Genomic DNA, 19,264 nt, shown 5'->3' with positions numbered 1-19,264 from the left:
TATTGGAAATGCATGCATATAGCACCCAGCAAACAAGAGAAAATTCTGAAGAAATTGTGAGGTTTTAAAACATGTTCAAATGAAACAGGTAAATTCAAAATAATAATAATAAAAGATGGATGAACAGACTAATGAACTTGTAAATTAATACATTCATGAGTTATTAAAAAAAAAAGGATACAACTCCTTCAAAATCATGACCCAGCCATTTCAGTAACTGCTTCAAGCGTGTGTTGTACTTCCCCTCTGCCTGACTCTCTCCAATCAAAGAAGAATATGTAGCAAAGATCACACCCTTTTTGCAGCTGTTGTTGTCCTTGCTTGACAGTTTGGAGTAGTACTTGAACTGTTGATTGAACAAAACATAAAGACCCGTGATTTTAAAAAATTAAATTAAATAACTTAGTGAAAATTAATATTTTGAGTCAATACAGTCTTCTCCAATAAATCATCAACAATATGAAAATGTGTTTGGTTTAAGCCTGATGTCTAAAACATTCAAAGCTATCTTTCCAGCCTTTTTAGTAAAAGTTATTTACTGAAGCATGCCCACTTCTGTTGCAACCCATATAGCAAATAAACAAGACTATACAATATTTCAAATGATTTAAAAATAATTGTTGATGCATTGATAATGCGACATTAAGAACTGAAAAGTCTGAAACGCACAGAATGAAAAAGGCGCTGGAACTGAAAATTTCGCAAAAAGCCCTGGTTTCTAAATGACGTTACTGCTTGCCAATTACAAGAGGTAAAGACGTCAGAGTAAATTACCGTAATAGATGACTGTAAAAGAAAATTAACATTTCTGTAACTTGCTTATCAAGCAGTGATGATGTTGACAAAAAGTGAAAAAGGAGGAAAGTTTTGTACATTTGCCTTCACCCACATTTTTACACCAAAGAGTCAATAAACTATCATTGAAAGTCACGTAGTTCAGATGTCTTTACTGATCAATTATGGAATTTCTCCTCTATCTCCAAAATCACAGATTTCAACAGATCTGTGGAAAATCACCAGCACTGATAAGTTAGGGGTCTGATTTTCTTCATTTTCCATCTTTGTTAGGGATACCCAGAAAATTGGTATATTGTTGAATAACATTGGTCAGTGAAAGGTGCTCGTAAGAGTAGCACAATGGGTCAGATATCCGTCAACTGTGGCGGTTTAATGACAGTTCAGGCAATTGTTCAACAATTCTAAGACTAACCAATATAAACATTACCTAGAACATTAAAGAATGAAAAAAATATCTATACTAAACATTTTTTTTTTTAATTAAAAAAAAAAAGGGGTGGGGGGGGGTGGGGGGAATAGGATGTTAAAAAATTATGAGAAAAGATTTTAAAGATCCTAACCGGAAGGAGAAAAAAGCCTGGAATTTGGCTGCTCTGCATGGGTGCATGCAACTGGACCTCAAAAAGCCTGCAAGTCTACTTATGACCAGACATATAATCTGAAAAAGCCTGCAAGATTCAGGGACTTCTCCAATCAACTTCCAGTTCAAATTTAATAATATAACTATCACTTCCGGGTCACAGTAGCATCGTGATTCAAAAGTTTCGCTTAATCATATGGACGTACCTGACCCGATTGTTGAGACCTAAACAAAAAAATCCAAAAAAAAATCAATCAAATCCAAATCGCAAAAAGCCGGCGACGTTTTTTTCGGTAATCCAATCGACCAGCATAGCCGGCACTCTTGCACCCATGCTGCTCTGTAATTATATCTTTTCTAAACTGTGAGCACAAGCTTCTATGAAGTGGGATTTTCTCTATGCGTTTTAAGTCTTATTACAGCTCATCAGTTTCACATATAAAGAGGGATGGAAAAATCTTACCTTATTCAAAGGATAAACATCGATATGATGAGCACCAATATCTCGGAGATCCCTTTCTGCATCCACTCTCAAGTCATTGGACACACTTAGCCTAAATACAAAGACGAGGGAAGAAGAAAATAAAAATCATATTGAATACCACGTCAAAACATGACACCACCAACAACGGTTGGGTCTCAAAACCAAACAAGATTAAAAGATAAAAAGAAAAGGTTTGTAGGTTTTATGACCTCACCACTTCTATGATAGTAAAAAGGAAGAAGATGGTATAGTTAAACAATTTTGTTTTGTTTTTGTTTTTAGGGGTTTTACGGCGCTTGCAACACAATTAGGTCATATCAGCGCCAGTAAAAAGGAAGACAATGGGATAGTAAAAAGTTCTAGAATTACAATTAAAGCATCCAAGAATAAGGTAGACAAAGGGGAATTGATTCAAATAGGGAACAGATGTAGATTCCAAGAGCACACCATCATTGTACTTAGTTTGAGATCACTAAATGTCTCATCCAGACATAAGCACAGGTCCCCGCCAAGAGGAACACACTCAATTGTTTACAAATCATACATATGTAAAAGTAAAAATAATACAGTACATAACAGAGAGACGATTTACAAGGAAAAAAATATCATCTCCCAAAACTAACTACACAATTGACTGTTTCCCTCTCAGTCAGGGTATCCGGCCAGGGCCAGGACAAAACCAAGTAATCCCATTCCAAGACAAAGACAGAAAGCATGTTGGAAAATGGATATTAGAGGAGAGAAGACACAGTATGTACCTCCCTGCCCTCTATGGGAGGTCAGGAACCCCACCCAGTAAACAATTTTGATGGACTTATAAACACCTAAGAAAAAAGATCAGACGCAATCTATCCATGCTTCTGCCATTCATACTATTTTGATTTACAAGGGGGGGAAAATCTCAGACAAAAAAATGTACCCATCTGGCTGTCTTCCTCTCAGCAAAAGACCATTCAGGTCCCAGGCAAAACAAAATAGCACCTTCTAAGGCAAAGATACAAAGCTGCAAACAGCTCTAGGCGCCTTTTCAATACAAACGTCAAAGCTACAATAACAGGTCATACACAAAACATGCCTAAGACGTTCACATCATGAAAAATATTCCATAAACGGAAACTGGTTTTAATCTACCAAATATTTCATAATAAAATAAGTCTTTAAATATTTGTCTTAAAAGTAGCTTCTGCATTGCATTTCTTAAGGAAATTGGAAGAGAGTTCCAAATAGAAGGGGCAGCATGAGAAAAAGACCTATCAGAAAACGTTCTGGAGCCTTTTTTGCAACATTAGTTTATTGTTATAAGTACATACCATAACGCTCTCTTCCTTCTGTGTAAATAATTTTCAAAGATGATACCAGCAATGGTCCGACCTTTCCCCACTCCAGCACCGTCACCTAAAAGCAATTCATTATTATTCTGTTACCAAAGGGTATAATGGACTTTACATATTTACCACTTCCATTTTAAACATATGATGTGTCATATAAAAACTCTTGAAACCAACATTGGTTTATAAAATTTCACACGTTAACATCTGTAACTAAAATTCAGAATGATTATATTACAGAATTGAGTCTTTTGCATATCGCTTTATCTAGTTGTCATATCAGCATCAAAGAAATATCTGTCTTCTTTATCAAAAACTATTTTATCTATATCTCTGGCAGATCTTATTTTTTTATTCATTTTATGATTGTGATAGCATTTTTAACATAACTGGGTCATACTAGACAAAAAAAGAAATAATATCAGAATATAATACATACCTATAAGATAACCAGCTCTCTCTCCACAAGGTAATATGGTCATGTGTCTCTGACTGGCATATGTGATAGACTCGAGCTGTAATCCAGACAACTTGGCATCTTCATCAACACTTTCATCCAGGATACGAAGCTGATAACGAACATCAGGAGGTTCTACACTAGATAATGAGGAAGTTTCCACCACAGGATCAGGATGCTTCTTTCCAACATTCACTATATCAAATATTAGAAAGAAAAAAACAAACATCCATAACGCTCAAAAAGTCATCTCATTAACACTTCAAGGACCACCAAAATCACATTATCTGGCATTTCACTACATAATGCAAAAAGAAAAAGGCGGAAAAGGGAAGTGCATGCAACATAAAAACAAAACACACACCCACACACACACACAAAACAAAAATCAAGTTAATTTGTGTACCTTTATCATGTTAGCATTCTCCTATATGTTTAAAATTTTTGTCTATAAATTCGTTTTTTTAAATATGTAAAAAGTCAATTTTATGCACTTACATTTAGAGGGTTTGTACTCAGCATAGGTCTCAGCATGACCCAATTCTTCAACTTCTTCTTCAATCTCCTCTTCATCTGGTGGATTCTGATTATTTAGACTACGCATGAAATTCTGATGACAAAGGGATAAGAATATTCAATTAACACAACTATCAACGTAATACACCCCATTATTGTATCAACTGTATTCAAGAAACAATATCCCCATCGTTCAAATTATTTCAAAAGCATATTTTAAGGTTAAGCCAAATGTTCATATCAACATGTACTGCTGGCTGTAAATTGTAATTTTGTCTTTGGAAAATCCTTTTCAGCAATAATGTTTTACATTAATTATTTATTTAGAATTATCACTGGAGGCATGAGTTCCACCCCAATCCAAGAACTTGAATCAATGTCCCACCTCAACACCATTGAGGATCGTCATAAAATCAAGGTATTCTTCCTGACATCCAATGAACACAAGAATAACACAGCCAACTAAAGGAAGACTAAAGAGGAAGAGCTTCGTCAATCAAGCAAAAGCAGTAGAGAAAGAACAAAGAATTGACAGACTGAGACCGAAAAAAATCATCAATTTCACCAGAATCCCAATCTGGAAAAGATGTGCCACAAATATGCCCCATTATCCCAGAAAAAAAGACACTCAGGCCCAAGATGAGAGAAGAGCTATCTAGACAAAAGTGTACACAGACGGTTCTGCTGAAAATGTTATAACGTAATGGAGGAGCAGGGATATACACATAAACTGTCCAAACGACATAGAAGATAAATTCTCTACAGCAACAGGACTACACTCTACCAACTACAGGGCTGAAGTAGAGGCATTAAGAGAAGCTATAACTTTTCTTGCAAATAATCCAAACACCACACAGAAGACAGTAATCCTGGCTGATGGCCTCTCGGGTCTGCAGAAGCCACAGCCTCTGATCTCAAAGACCCATTTTATCAGTTGATCAGACAAGAGAAGATCATAATCTTTAGGATATGAACTGGTCATAATAGATTAATTCCAACACCTCCATACCAAATTCAAGTTGGGAACTACAAGTCAGTGCCCCTGGGGAACAGAAAGTATGGCAAGTGAACACACCCTACAGAATTGTTGAATCCTCTCTGCCCTTAGAGATAATACTGGCCACTGACTGCCCCAACCAGCTTGAGTAAGCTCCACGGGAGCCTGGAGGATCTCCAGAGGACAGCAGCATATCTGGTGGAGAGTAGACTTACCATCTGAGCGAATGCGAAGAAGAATTACTTGTTTTATATGAAATAGATTGTAACACTTGAAACAAAGCAAAACCAACAAATGCAGAGATCAGGAAATGATATGGGAATCTGATAGGTTAGGAGTTTAACTGGCAAACTATACCCAACGCAGAAATCAAATTAAGAGCAAAATTTTGTTTCTACCAATGTGCTTCTTGCCAGATACAACAATATTAAGAACAGATTGAATACAAAACAGTGAAAATTTTGATTATCTACCCACATAATCTGAGAGGAAACATATATTAGTATTTCCAATAGCTGGAAACCAACCTGTGCACTCTGAGATCGTTTCAAGGGTGTTGTATCACCCCATGTTTTGGCAAGGTCTTTTTGTGACAGGGAGTGGCGCAAAGAGTTTGGACCAGATTGTCTATTCAATGCCTGGAAACAAAAGAAAAATAATACAAAATTTAAAGCATAAATTAACATTCACGAATTTTAATTATAACTCATCCCATGCCAATTCAAATCATTAACCAATACACGATAAAGTTTCGGATTAGAGAGATGTCACTGTATGTACACACACACAAATATATATATATATATATATATATATATATATATATATATATAATATATATATATATATATATATATATATATATATATATATATAATATTTCCTTGTATGAAATATGGAACTAGCTATAGATGAAATATATGTATACCTTAAACCCGTTATAAATTACATGAATGTACATTTAATTTGATTCTCTCATCATCATGAAAAGTCCCCAAATCTGTCACATTACCGTCATCATCCAACAACCTTCTGATGAGGCCAGGAGGTGAATGAAACAAGATGGCTTTTAGTACAGTTTTTGGGTTTTAACGTATTTCAGAAAAGAACCAAACATACAGGTAAAGAAAGTAAGCAAAACAAGAGGTGATGCAAGGTTGTGACAAAAGATCACCCAAAGACCCATGAACACAATGACACCGTAACCAGTTTTTACCACTATCCTGGTATGAATACTGACAAATGATCTAAAAACTAAGAAACTGACACCAAAACTATAGTGAAGTAGTTTCTTAATACTGAAAACATTAAGAGGCATGCAAGAGTGAAGTATTGCCAATTAATGTATGAATAAGATCCCATGGCTACACTTTTAATCAAACGGTTTTTGAATTTGAGTTTTTAATTTTATTTTCCATCACGAGAGTAAGCATACTGATGAAAATGGCTATTACAAGAAGAGGTATTAGGTGGTGATCACTGAATTGAAACAAGTTTGTCATATCCTAAAAGTAATGTTTTATTACAGCTTCATATACATATCACAAAACTAAATAAATAAAAATAACTGATGAAGACAATTTTGAATAAGAACACAAGTTAGATTAGTAGAAACAAAACAATTAATGGACAGAATAAATTGACAACCATTGGAAAAGTATACTTAGACAATTCTGGGCAAAACCATTAATTAAAAATAATATAATAAAAAACAAAAAATCAACTAAAGCAAAAAAAAAAAATGAATGGAAGCACCAACAATGAAATCAGGCAACTCAGGCCCTTATTCTCTTCCAAATTCGAAAAGTGTCCAAAATTCAAAAAGATGCCATCTTCTCACCTTCTGACCTGCTAAGCCTGGTATTTTTTTCGGTAGAATTACCTTATCTACAATCATTGGACTATGACTAGCACCAACCATTGTAGGACCAGGTGAAAGAACTGAGGATAGTGAGCCCAGCTGACCCAATTTGTGGACTTGCTGTTGATGTTGATGTTGCTTTTGTTGTTGTTGCTGCTGTTGATGATGGTGATGATGCTGTTGCTGCTGAGCAAGAACAGCAGCTGTTGGAAAAGGCAAACAAGATATATTTGGACCAACGCTTGTAGATGTAGTGGAAGGAAGAGCTTGTGTCGTGGCTAACTGGGGCTGAGGAGTTGTGGGAACAGGTGAAAGGCGTTGTGGTGTATGTGCTGGAGATATCTGTTGCTGCTGCACACGTTGCAATTGTTTCTGTTGAGGCATGTGAATCACTTTGGGCACAGTAGATGCTGGGGATAATGGTGCTACGCTATCTTGTATAAAATTCTGCACTGAAGGCCTTTTGTCAACCAATTGAACAGCCTGGAACAAAATGTAGAGATAAAATGGGAATAAGTATATAGTGTATTCATTTTGATCACTTCACAATATCGTTAGATTGGACATTTCTATTTTATATTTATTCTAGATATCCATCTCAAAATATAGCCATGAGATTGATTTTTTTAAAATCGTGAACCTATAAATAATGCAATATCCACAATGGGTCCCAAGGCAACACCAATACTAAGCATGTAGGACAAGACATGACACCTGCAAGACACTCTTACAATTTGTTTTCTTTTTCTGAAAGTCTCCAGTATGCCCATGAATCGTGACACTTAAAACATTTTAAGTTAAAGCACCTATTTCTTCATTCTCTGCCTGCATAATTTCATTTTTAATAAATAAATCAAATCAATCATACTTTATAACTATAACTATTTACAGAGTACCATAAAACTAAATTGAGTTGAACTACCCTATGAATATTATACATTTTGTTTTAATTTTTATATAAAGAGTGGCCAACACCTTATACAAACATTTTTTTTAATGAAGGGGGGGGGGGGGGGTAATTTTTTTAAAAGGAGGAAATTCCTCTGCTGACTCCAAAACCACGAAATTCTGCGGATCCAGAGAAAACTATCGGCACAGTTGGATGATTAAGGAGAGGCTTAAAAAAGAAAACAAACTAAAATGATAAAAAATGAGAAGAAAGAAAAAAAAGGACAAAAATAGCAAACAAAACAAGAAGGTCATAACCTTGGAGGAATCCTTGTTTCCAACGCTATTAGTACTGACAATGATTCTGGCACCACTTTTTAAGTTGGGAATGGAATTGACAATTTTGGTTATCTCCTCAGCGCTGACTGGCTTGCCATTTGTGGCTGTAACCTTCAACAACTTCGACTGACCATTGCCATTCCCACCTTGAGATTCAATGATTAGCTGAAATGACGAAAAATGAAATAAAATTAAATGGACAAGACAAGAGAAATGTTTTTTTCTCACCTCATTCTTAATGACCAGAAATTTCTAACCAAGCAAATATTGTCAAAAGCAAGACATAAAAAATACATTTCAATAAGTTGACTGACTAAATGAAAATCTAAACTACTCAAAAGGATACAAAGTTTACTTTCGATATTTACAGATAAATAAGTAAATGGGGTGGTATAATAAATAGTAATCATTAAATCTTTTAAAAATACTATTAAAGTAAAATTAAATAAGGAGACATTTGACTCCTCGGTTCATATAAATCTCTTTCAATAAGTTTGTAATTGCATCCAATTTTTTCTTTTTTTTTTTTCTGCTTAAAAAAATCATAATAAGCACAGCAAGCTTACCTGTCGCCCTTGCTGAGATGTGCCAGGTGTTGATGGCATTCGCAAAACTTTCTTTACTCCCACATCCCCACCATTGCCAACATTGACAACAGTCCCTACAGGTACTGATGGCTGAGGATAATCAACAACAGGAATAAAGGAAGATTAACAAAAAGTAACAAAGTAATGTTCATGAAACAACAATTATTATGTGACAGAAGTATGTAGTAACACAAATAATACATAACTTTAACCTATAAACAAAGTAAACAATAATGACAACAACAACAAGTATAATAATAATAATTAATAATAATAAGAAGAAGAAGAAAGAAGAAGAAGAAAGAAGAAGAAAAAGGAAGAAGAAAGAAGAAGAAGAAGAAGAAGAAGAAGAAGAAGAAGAAGAAGAAGAAGAAGACAGAAGAAGAAGAAGAAGAAGAAGAAGAAGAAGAAGAAGAAGAAGAAGAAGAAGAAGAAGAAGAAGAAGAAGAAGAAGAAGAAGAAGAAGAAGTGATGTTAATGGCAAAGCGTCAAAACGGGGGAAAATGAATTGGTCTTGTCAAAGTCAAACGAAATCAAAGAATATCATGGTTACGCAATATTGTGTATTATTATCAAAATATATTGCAACTTCAAGTGCATATCCACTTTCATCATAAGAGATATAATTAAATTTCATGTAAATATTGAAAATTGTCCTCTCTTTAACATGATTTTAAAGGCTGACAACATTACCTAGACTTATATCACCTACATCAAAAGATAATGTGATTATTTTGACCAAAAGGCCTGAAAATATTTATTTTCTTTACTAAGCAGGCTGCAGTTTCTTTGTTAATGAAACCTTGTGGTTATTTGGGAATGCAGTTTATACCTGAGAATCTTTAATAAATCGTAAAATATATGTAAAAAGAATTTACTAAGTTTATCACCCTTACTAATTATAATATTATATCAGGCATCTAATAACAATATGAAGATAGAAGTATTGCCTTTTTTCTTCACTCGACGCTATCCTTGATATCAAGATCATAACATAAGATTCCATAAAGCCTCATTTTGGTGTTAAAAAAGCAAAAAGTCGCGAATATTGATTTTTTATTTTATATGATAGAAAGAGACTACTCTGCTAGAATAGTTGATGAATTGATTTTTCTTTTTTAATCAGAAGTATAAGGAAGTTGTAATTATTTTTTCTAATGCACCTATTGTTAAACAACTGTACTACAGCTAACAAAAACAACAAAAAAAAAAGACATTAGCCCCATCACTTTCCTTTCGACCATCAACTCATCAAGGACCACTGGTCTTGTGCCACTTTTGACATCCTGACGTCATAAAAAAGGGATTGTCACCAAAAGTCGTGAAACCGAGCACAGGTGTCAAAATATGACAAAGACACAATGACAATTTTCCCACGGATCTTCCAATTAGTGGCCTGAACGCTTATATCAGGGAAAAGTTTTGACAAAGCAAAAACAGCGGAGAATTTCTGAGAAAATACAAAAAAACCCAGATTCCCTGGATCAGCGGAAGACTATCACCACTAATAATAATAATAATAATAATAATAATAATAATAATAATAACAACAATAATAATAAATAACAATAACAATATGGGAAAGTAAAAAAGGACCTGCCACTCTAAATTCGCAATTCTCAAGAGCTATTTATAAATTCCATTTATAAAACCTGTACCTGAGATTTAGCCGGTACCTGAGACCTTGACTGAGCCAGATGTCGAGGAATAGGTTGACTGCGCATTGTTTGCTGTTGAACCTGTGTTGTGGACACCTGCGGTCTCGTAGCAGGGACTGATGATCTTATAATCCTGAAAGACTGAACTCCTTGTGGGATACCACTGACACGTGGGGGTTGAGAGACAACAGCTCTCATTCGTACAGTTTGAGTTGGAGCTTTTAAAACTGGAGGGTGGACAGTTTTCAAATGTGGTGGGGGAATAACTTGTGCTGTAATAAGATTTTTATTACTCTGGATCAGCGAGGTTGTGGCAGGTTGCTGGGTTTGCAGAGTAGAAATATTTGCCTTATGCAAAGTGGAAAAGTTCTGCCCATTGTTTTGAATATGAGTTTCATTGTCATGTGGTAGCATAAATGTGGGTGTACCTGAAGAAGTCAGGTGATGTTCAACCTGAAAATTAGATAGTGTAAAAATGAATTCTGTGAATGATAAAGACCCTTGTACTAATTGCCTGGTGTAATTATCTGAAGATAAAAGTTCCTTTTTCTTTGAACAATTGAAACAATTTACTTTTTTGTATTCACAGATGTCAAGTTATAAATCCACAATAAAAGCAACAAACGAAATAAAAAAGTTATGGACGCCACTTCTGGCCCCTGCCTAATTGTTCCCTCAAACTCTAACGCAATTTTTTCTCTCACAATTTCACCATTTCTATTGTACAAGAATGATTAAAACTATCTTTTAAATTTTAAAAATTGGGACATTATTTCTTACAATTATTAATCTTATTGTACCAAGCTCAATTATATGACATATAGAATCCAATTATATTTATCAGAAATATAGAGAGAAAAATAAATAAATAAATAAATAAAATAAATAAATAAATTTAATACTACCAAAACAACCATATTACGAATATCACTTTTAAGGACCAAGAAATGTAATCAAAGAAAAAAAAAGTGGAATTTTGGAAGCGTCATAACAGCCCTGCACGATTAAGTAACGATTAAGTTGCCAAGGGTAATTCGATACCACAATGCCTTTTTACGCTAAAAATTCAGCATCGATGGCAATCCACATTACATATATAGCAAAATCAGATAGTTTCAAAGGAGGAGGGTAATTGGGTAGATGAAGGGGCATACACTCCTCCAAATAAGCTTCATGGTGTAAAACGATGCAATATGAGCACCCTTTGGTCCAGATAAAAATAAAAAAAAAAACAAATATACTCAAATTTAGCAGTTAGCAATTGGTAAATACAATACATAATAAAATTGATGAGAATTTTTGTTATAATTATTAAATTTGACAACAACTTACATTTAGATCACCATTTGGAATGTGATGGTCTGTTTCATCTTCATTGTCATCAAAATCAAAGGCAAGATCATCTCCAGATATGCCAGCTCCTTGGAGCGCAGCAGAAATCAAATCAGGAAAAGCTGTTTCAGACTGAAAAATAAGCAAAAAAGAACATAATGTATTCTCCAGACCACAAAAACAGAAATAAATGCAAGCACAATGAGTAAATGGCATAGTTACAATATAAAAAAGATAGCATTTATAAACCAGGTGTCAACCAATGTCCTACCTCAATATCTCAAAACATTCTGCCAAATGCTCAACAATCCTACCACATTATGAGGCTAAAAAGTGGCATAAAACTGCAGAAATTAAGGCAAACCTTAAATTAATAATCATACCAGTCAAGAATCAAAATATATAGAGTAATGAGCAGCTTCTTTGTAATTATAAAAATTACAATGACTTCAACGTTATCTCCATTTTCTCAATGGAGATCAATGCATGCTTCTTCTCTCCCGAATCTCTTTCAAGTATTGCTCTTCACAATCAAGAAATGCGCAGTCTTCGCATTCTCTGCTACAGCCTTCTAGCTCATTTCATCAGCACTCTTAACCAGCAATCCCAACTTCATTCTCTTGCCTTTCAATTCTGTAAGCTCATCATGCAAGATTTTTCTATTATTATCAATCATTGCTATACTGACTATTCTTCTCTTCTCCTCTAAGGCTGCTTTGTATCTTTGCCATGCTTTGCATGAGGAAAACAAATTGTCCTTAGAAATGGTGAAAGAATTTTCTTTACCATATATTGGCATATCAGAGTGAGGGTCTATTTGTTTTTTAATTTCTGTAAGTCTTTTCACAAATTCCAAGATGAGTTAGTTAAAATCATAACATCAAGAGAGAGTGAGAGAGAGAGAGAGAGAGGAAAAAGAGAAAATTAGTAAATGAAACAGAGATGGAGATAGAGAAGGACAAAATAAGAGAACTATCTATTATTATTAACGTATCACCATCACTCCATACTCTGTGACAGTTAAGTGTTGACGATTTAACAACTGGCACGGTCCACGGCAAAAGAGGAAATGAGAGAGAGATAAGAGAAAATGAAGGAGAGAAAGAAAATGAGTATGAGAGAGGAAATGAGAGTCCGTGGCAGTTAATTGTAAATAGTTGATGATTTACCAACTGGCACAGTCCATGGCTAAAAGAGGGAATGAATGAGATAGAAAGAAGAAAATGGAAGAAAGAAAGAAAAGAGAAAACAAGAGCATTAATATTAATAGCAATGAGTGTTTGTGTGTGTGTGTGTGTGAAACAGAGAGAGAAGAGAAAGATTGTGAGAGAGAAGAGAGAGATTGTGAGAGAGAAGAGATAAAATGACACACAGAGAGAGAAGAGAGAAAATTACAAAGAGAGACAATGAAAAAGAAGAGAATCAGTGCTGATGGTGACAAAAAGTGAAAAAGTAGGAAAATGTTGAACGATTGCCTTTAAGCCCCATTTTTACTGCACTAAACCCATCTTTTGGGGCAATTGAGATGTTAGACTATTATTGATACTCTAGCTAACTTCTGGAGAGTGGGAAACTGCACCTGTGTGTTCCACCACACATCAACTCTCATTGCTAGCACATTGTTTCAAGAAAATGTAATTTTTAAAAGGAGGAAATTCCTCCTCTGGACTCCAAAATCGCGGATGTCTGCGGATCCGAGGAAAACCATCAGCACTGGAGAATATGACAGGGAGAGAAGAGAAAGAGTATTAATTAATATTATCACTCAGTGACAATACATCACTTCGTGACACTCACGTTACTCCGTGGCAGTTAAAAAGTACACAAGCATAGTTGATGATCTGACACGGTCCTTGGCAATTGATGATTTGACAATTGTCAAGGTCCTTGGCATATGACACTACCTTTTTTTATTATTTAACATTAGCATCATATTATGTAATAATGTGTTCTTTTAAAATTTGTATCTTCCTCTTTATTAATGTTAATGCATTGTCCTCGATAAGACGAACATTTTGGTGTGCAATCTGGTAATAAGAACTCCATCTTTACTGTTTTAACCATTTTTTTATAAACGGACAGCACTCGATTTCGGTCACAACTTTCCAATGGTAATTTTGGGGAAAAAATATGTCTGAAATTTCAGACTTTGAACTGCCATAACTTAACTACATTTCTAATCAAGATAGAAACAAAATTCAAACTGTTTTGAAGTAAGTGTTGCTAGCTCTTTCATATATGGGTTTTAAATTTGTCAGTTACATTTAGATTTTTTGTTAAACTCCTTACTATCAGCTTCAAATTGTAAAATCCTTTCATGAAAAGACAGGTGTCTGGCAATAACCGTTCACAGAAAGAGGGTCTGTGGACAACTTTATGACACGCGATTTCGATCAAAACTTTCCAGGCAAGATGCTATTTAGGGGTCACTTTGACTTTAGCTGTCATACATTTCTAATAATTAATGATAGCATTGATAAAAACATAATTATCAAACTTTCCATTTCTATAGTTAGGCCAGTTAGGTAACTAAATAGGTAGCGTCAATTGCCAAGGACCTTGACAATTGTCAAATCGTCAATTGCCAAGGACCGTGTCAGTTCATCAACTACGCATGTGTACTTTTAACTGCCACGGAGTACCTTTAGTGTCACGAAGTGATGCATTGCCACAGAGTGATGTTATGTATTAATATTAATTAATACTCTCTTTTACTCTTCTTTCTCTCTCTGTGTCATTTTCTCTTTTTTTTTCTCTATCACACACACACACTCTCTGTCATTTTCTCTTTTCCCTCTCTGCCATTTTTTCATTTGTGTATGCATTTCTCTGTCATCCCCCCCCCCCCCTCTCTCTCTCTCTTATATTTCCTCTTTTTGTTACGGACCTTGCCAGTTGGTAGATCATCAACTATTTACTATTAATGCCACGGATTGATCTTGTTGCACAAATATCTTACACGTTAATTATTCCGTAATAAGACGATGTGCAGTATATTTCCTTTAAAATAAAGGAAATCTTACTTTTCTTTTTTAATCTAGGACATCTTGGCAGGGATTTACCACTTCGTCGTCCTGTTTTTTCCCCCCGCTGAATCCGAAATCAACAGTAAATTTTGTTTGATATTATTTTAACTCATCTTGGAATTCGTGAAAAGACATAAAAAATTTTTTATATGCCAACAAGTGTTGACTTGATCCTTTCCACAACGATTGACAAGGAATGAGTGAATGGCGAATGGAAGAAAAGAAAGTGACGGGGTTCGAGATTCGTATGCGCGCAAATCGAGGCTCGACTGAAATCACAACATGCAGCTGATTGAGGCCCGACTGAAATCACCACATGCGGCTGAAGAGTTCCAATTTGACTCCTTGGCAATTGATGAACCGTCAACTACCAAGGACTCACTCCTTGGCAATTGACACTTCAATAATACAGTACAGTACAGTCTACAGTCTACAGTGTTGCTAACTCGTTCATGACAACACGATATTGAAATCGAAGTCAACTGCATAAGACATAGTATTAGTATTAGAGTTAAGATTAAGAAGTAAGAAGGGTAGAGAAGTAGAGCAAATTCAGACCAGATTTTTTTGTTGACAAATGAAATGACAGCCACGGCAATGCCCAACCACAGCCACAATGACAAAACTCTTAATCAAATATCGTGAGCAAATAAATTCGTGATACTACTATAAAGTTGATTTCAATCAAAAATCACTCCAGCCATAGAAACAACAATGACAATAGGAGAATGACCCTTTCCCTGGGAAAATAAACAGGCAAGGAGGCAGGCAAAGGTGACTACAAATCCAAGATCCCAAGTTCAAAGTGTGAGTGTGAGTGAAGGCGAAGGAGTGGAGTTGGAGAATCAAAAGAACGTCAAACTTTTGGTTCCTTTTTAAATAATCCTGGACACTATTCATTATTCAAAATGTAAAAAAATAGACAAATGACTTCGATTTCCCCAATATGAAGCTTAAACGTCGATATTAAACGCTTACCATCATTTCAATGTTTGTTGTGTTGTGCTCGATCGGTTACATTGCATGGTATGACGGCCATTTGCTAAATTTACCCATGAGTCAATTGTTATTTTCGCAGAAATGGAACACAGACACGGATAGAATAAATAGGTTTACGTTGATTGGTCGAAAACATTAAAACGCGTATTGGTTGAGGTTGAGTGAAAAGACCCAATGGTTGAGCAGTGGGACAAGTTACTTATGTCACTGGCCAACAATTTTTATTTTGTATTTGTTTTTCTTGTTTGTTTGTTTTTTTCTTTTCTTTATTTGTTTTGTTTGATAATGAGGTAGAAGTCAATGTGTGAGGAGCTGTTAAATTGCTGAATAGGAGGTAGTAATATATTTTTTTAAAGGTGAGCGTAAAAACCATGAACGTAATAGAATGTATATCTAGATATGGTAAAAACCGAGCTCGTGTGGGTCTCTCAGCTCAGAGACTTTTATTGCCCGCACACCGAGAATAAAATTGTGAAAATAACTGTTGCATATGTCGCAAACACCATTCATCTAAAGTTTTAAATACAGTTACTCTTTCCATTATCACATTTTATTTGTGTATTTGGCCTTGATTTATGGGTCCAAGTAACTTGTTAAAAGTAGTAGTAGTAGTAGTAGTAGTAGTAGTAGTAGTAGTAGTAGTAGTAGTAGTAGTAGTAGTAGTAGTAGTAGTAGAAGAAGTAGTAGTAGTAGTAGTAATAGTAGTAGTAGTAGTAGTAGTAGTAGTAGTAGTAGTAGTAGTAGTAGTAGTAGTAGTAGTAGTAATGTCATGACCGCCATCATTATATTGCTCAATATCATATATGGGGTCTTAACAGCTCGGAAAATGAAAAAGCGATGAAAGGTAATATAGCCCCTATCATGGTAGATGAAGGGCACATCCGAAACGTTCATAATACTCGTCTCTTGAATAGTGTCATCGCCGCCATCTCTGTATTTCTCAATGTCATATGTAGGGTCTGAATAGCTCGAAAAAGGGGAAAAGCGGTGTATGGTAATGTGTGTTTATGTAAATGAAAGCATACCCGAAGCGTCCATAATATTCATCTCTTGAATAGTGTCATCACCGCCATCTCTGCATTACTCAATATTGGGTCTTGAGGACTGAATAAGCAAAATTTACGACTTGAGGAGCCCTTTTAAAAAGTGTAGGATATGGAGGGGGGGGGGCGTCTTTCCATGTCAATAGGATTCAATAGTCGTAGCGTCACTTCCTTCCTTATGACGCATGGTAACTTAGTAACACTGGCTCTAAACTATCGGAATAATGGCGGACGCCCGTATGAAATATTTCTCCGGCGAGTATAAAGCGTATCAAGAGGAGAAAAAAAACATACATTTGATCATGTTTTGACTTTTACACATTCTGATCACAAGACATATGAAAAGTTCTAGCCAGCATGAAAAATAAAACGTAATGATTTTCTTTGGTTAGAACCAAGATGGCCGCCGTTGCCAGGCGGCGTGACGTCAGACTATTGAATCGTATTGTGTGACCTTAAAGCGATGTACAGCTATAGATAGTATGCAGTTGACGTCACTCAGGTCTTTGTCATTTTTTTAAATTTTTTTTTGCCATCCGCGTTTATGAGTTATGCTCACTGAACTGTATTAACCTGTCTATAAACGTTCATGGACACACACAGTTTTGTGTGTTGGTCCGTTATACTTCCGGATGGCAATGTTATGAGATTCTTAGCCAAGCGCATACTATCTATAAGCGACATACGATGATGTAGTGGGATGGTGTCTCTATATATGGTCATAACATTCGTCGTCTTCAACAACGCTACACCAGGGGGATTTCCCTACAGAAGTCCTTAGTGAACGATATGGGGAGACTTCACTCTATATTACATTGCCATACACATAAGAGAATAACAATTTCTGATAGACTGATAGCATTAATTTAGTTCAGCTGAGTGATCATCGCTTGTTACTGAAGCAAGTAACGTCAACCAATTTTTGTTTGGAGTTAACCAGTAAAAATAGGGTTTGTGGCACATCCTCAAGCTCGCTCAGACAGATATGTATAGAACGAAATTGACGTCACTCAGCTCTTTGATTTTGCTTTTAGCCAGCCATTTTTAGGATTAGTTCTCACTAAATTGTATTTATCGGATAAACGTTTAAAGTTACACATAGTTTTGTGTATTAGAACGTTATTGTTGGAACGAAATTTACGTGCCTCAGGCCTTTGTTATTCTTTTTTAGCCAGACATCTTAATGGTCATTTCTCACTAAACTGTATCAATCAGACTATAAACGTTCAATTTTACACATATAGTTTTGTGTGTTGGTACGTTATATCCGGCTGGTCGGTTTTTGTGAGCTTTTAGGCTAAACACACAGCATGAATAAACGGTCAAGGTTACACACCGTTTTGTGTGTAAGTATGTTATATCCGGCTGGCGGAATGTTGTGAGTAAATTACCGAAGTACACAGCATCAATAACAATCGATGATGTACGTTTAAGTGAAATTCTCACTAGTCCTACATACCTGATCAGTTGTACCAACTCAGGAAACCTTTAACATAATAATTTATCGTCTGATTGAGCGACGACTGGTGGTCGAAAAATAAAAACTGAGTTAAGTGATGTCAACGTCCAGCTTCTGATTTTTGTAAACAACGAGCTTTTGGTGGAACGAAATTGACGTCACTCAGGTCTTTGTTATTGTTTTTAGCCAGCCATTTTATGAGTAGTTCTCACTAAACTGTATTAACGTACGTTATTTCCGGCTGGTGATGCATTGCGTTTACTTAATAAAAACGCATAACAATGCCAGCCGGGTGTTCCGTACCAACACACAAAATACCTTAAATGTTTTTTGTCTGATTAATACTGTTTAGTGAGAACTACTCATAAAAATAGTTGCCCCCAAAAAATAATAATAATATAGACAGTAAGCGCTTGGCTAAGAAGCTCATAACATTGCCATCCGGAAGTATAACGGAACAACACACAAAACTGTGTGTATCCATGAACGTCTATAGTCTGGTTAATACAGTTCAGTGAGCATTACTCATAAACGCGGATGGCAAAAAACAATAACAAAGACCTGAGTGACGTCATCTTCGAACTATTTATGGATAGTATGCGCTTGGCTTCGAAGCTCATAACATTGCTATCCGGAAGTATAACGGAACAACACACAAAATTGTGTGTAACCATGAACGTTTATAGTCAGGTTAATACAGTTCAGTGAACATTACTCATAAACGCGGATGGCAAAAAACAATAACAAAGACATGAGTGACGTCATCTTCGAACTTTCTATTGACGTTTGGCCAGTGCACCCCCCTCCCTTCACAGACTACTAGTCCTGTATTCCCTATGCCTCCCTTCGATTAGATTAACCCCTCCCCCCACCCCTCCCTCCCCCTTCTATTTGAACAATAGAGCGTGTTGA

The 19,264-nt window shown here is 35.5% G+C and overlaps 1 protein-coding gene across 4 annotated transcripts in view; it reads right to left on the bottom strand.

The window, feature by feature from the left end:
• The window catches only part of LOC144968841 (protein strawberry notch homolog 1-like), a 66,570-nt gene extending 50,650 nt beyond the window's left edge, over nt 1–15,920 (bottom strand). Inside the window, exons 1-12 of one of the 4 annotated variants that reach the window (XM_078907581.1) lie at nt 15,830–15,920; nt 11,826–11,957; nt 10,494–10,946; nt 8,815–8,925; nt 8,228–8,413; nt 7,001–7,504; nt 5,688–5,798; nt 4,146–4,257; nt 3,630–3,842; nt 3,173–3,257; nt 1,842–1,932; nt 182–346 (exon numbers count right to left, since the gene is read on the bottom strand). In XM_078907581.1, coding sequence (XP_078763707.1) covers nt 182–346; nt 1,842–1,932; nt 3,173–3,257; nt 3,630–3,842; nt 4,146–4,257; nt 5,688–5,798; nt 7,001–7,504; nt 8,228–8,413; nt 8,815–8,925; nt 10,494–10,946; nt 11,826–11,957; nt 15,830–15,835 — 2,169 coding nt within the window. In that variant the 5' untranslated portion in view covers nt 15,836–15,920. The remainder of the gene's footprint in view (nt 1–181; nt 347–1,841; nt 1,933–3,172; nt 3,258–3,629; nt 3,843–4,145; nt 4,258–5,687; nt 5,799–7,000; nt 7,505–8,227; nt 8,414–8,814; nt 8,926–10,493; nt 10,947–11,825; nt 11,958–15,829) is intronic. The other 3 variants (XM_078907584.1, XM_078907585.1, XM_078907583.1) reach the window with 3 other exon arrangements.
• Nucleotides 15,921–19,264: the final 3,344 nt, after the last annotated feature.

The sequence above is a fragment of the Berghia stephanieae genome, chromosome 3, assembly GCF_034508935.2.
Source record: "Berghia stephanieae isolate SIO BIC M18660-M18661 chromosome 3, UCSD_Bste_1.3, whole genome shotgun sequence".
NCBI lineage: Eukaryota > Metazoa > Mollusca > Gastropoda > Nudibranchia > Aeolidiidae > Berghia > Berghia stephanieae.
This window is presented reverse-complemented; position numbering and strand designations above follow the sequence as displayed.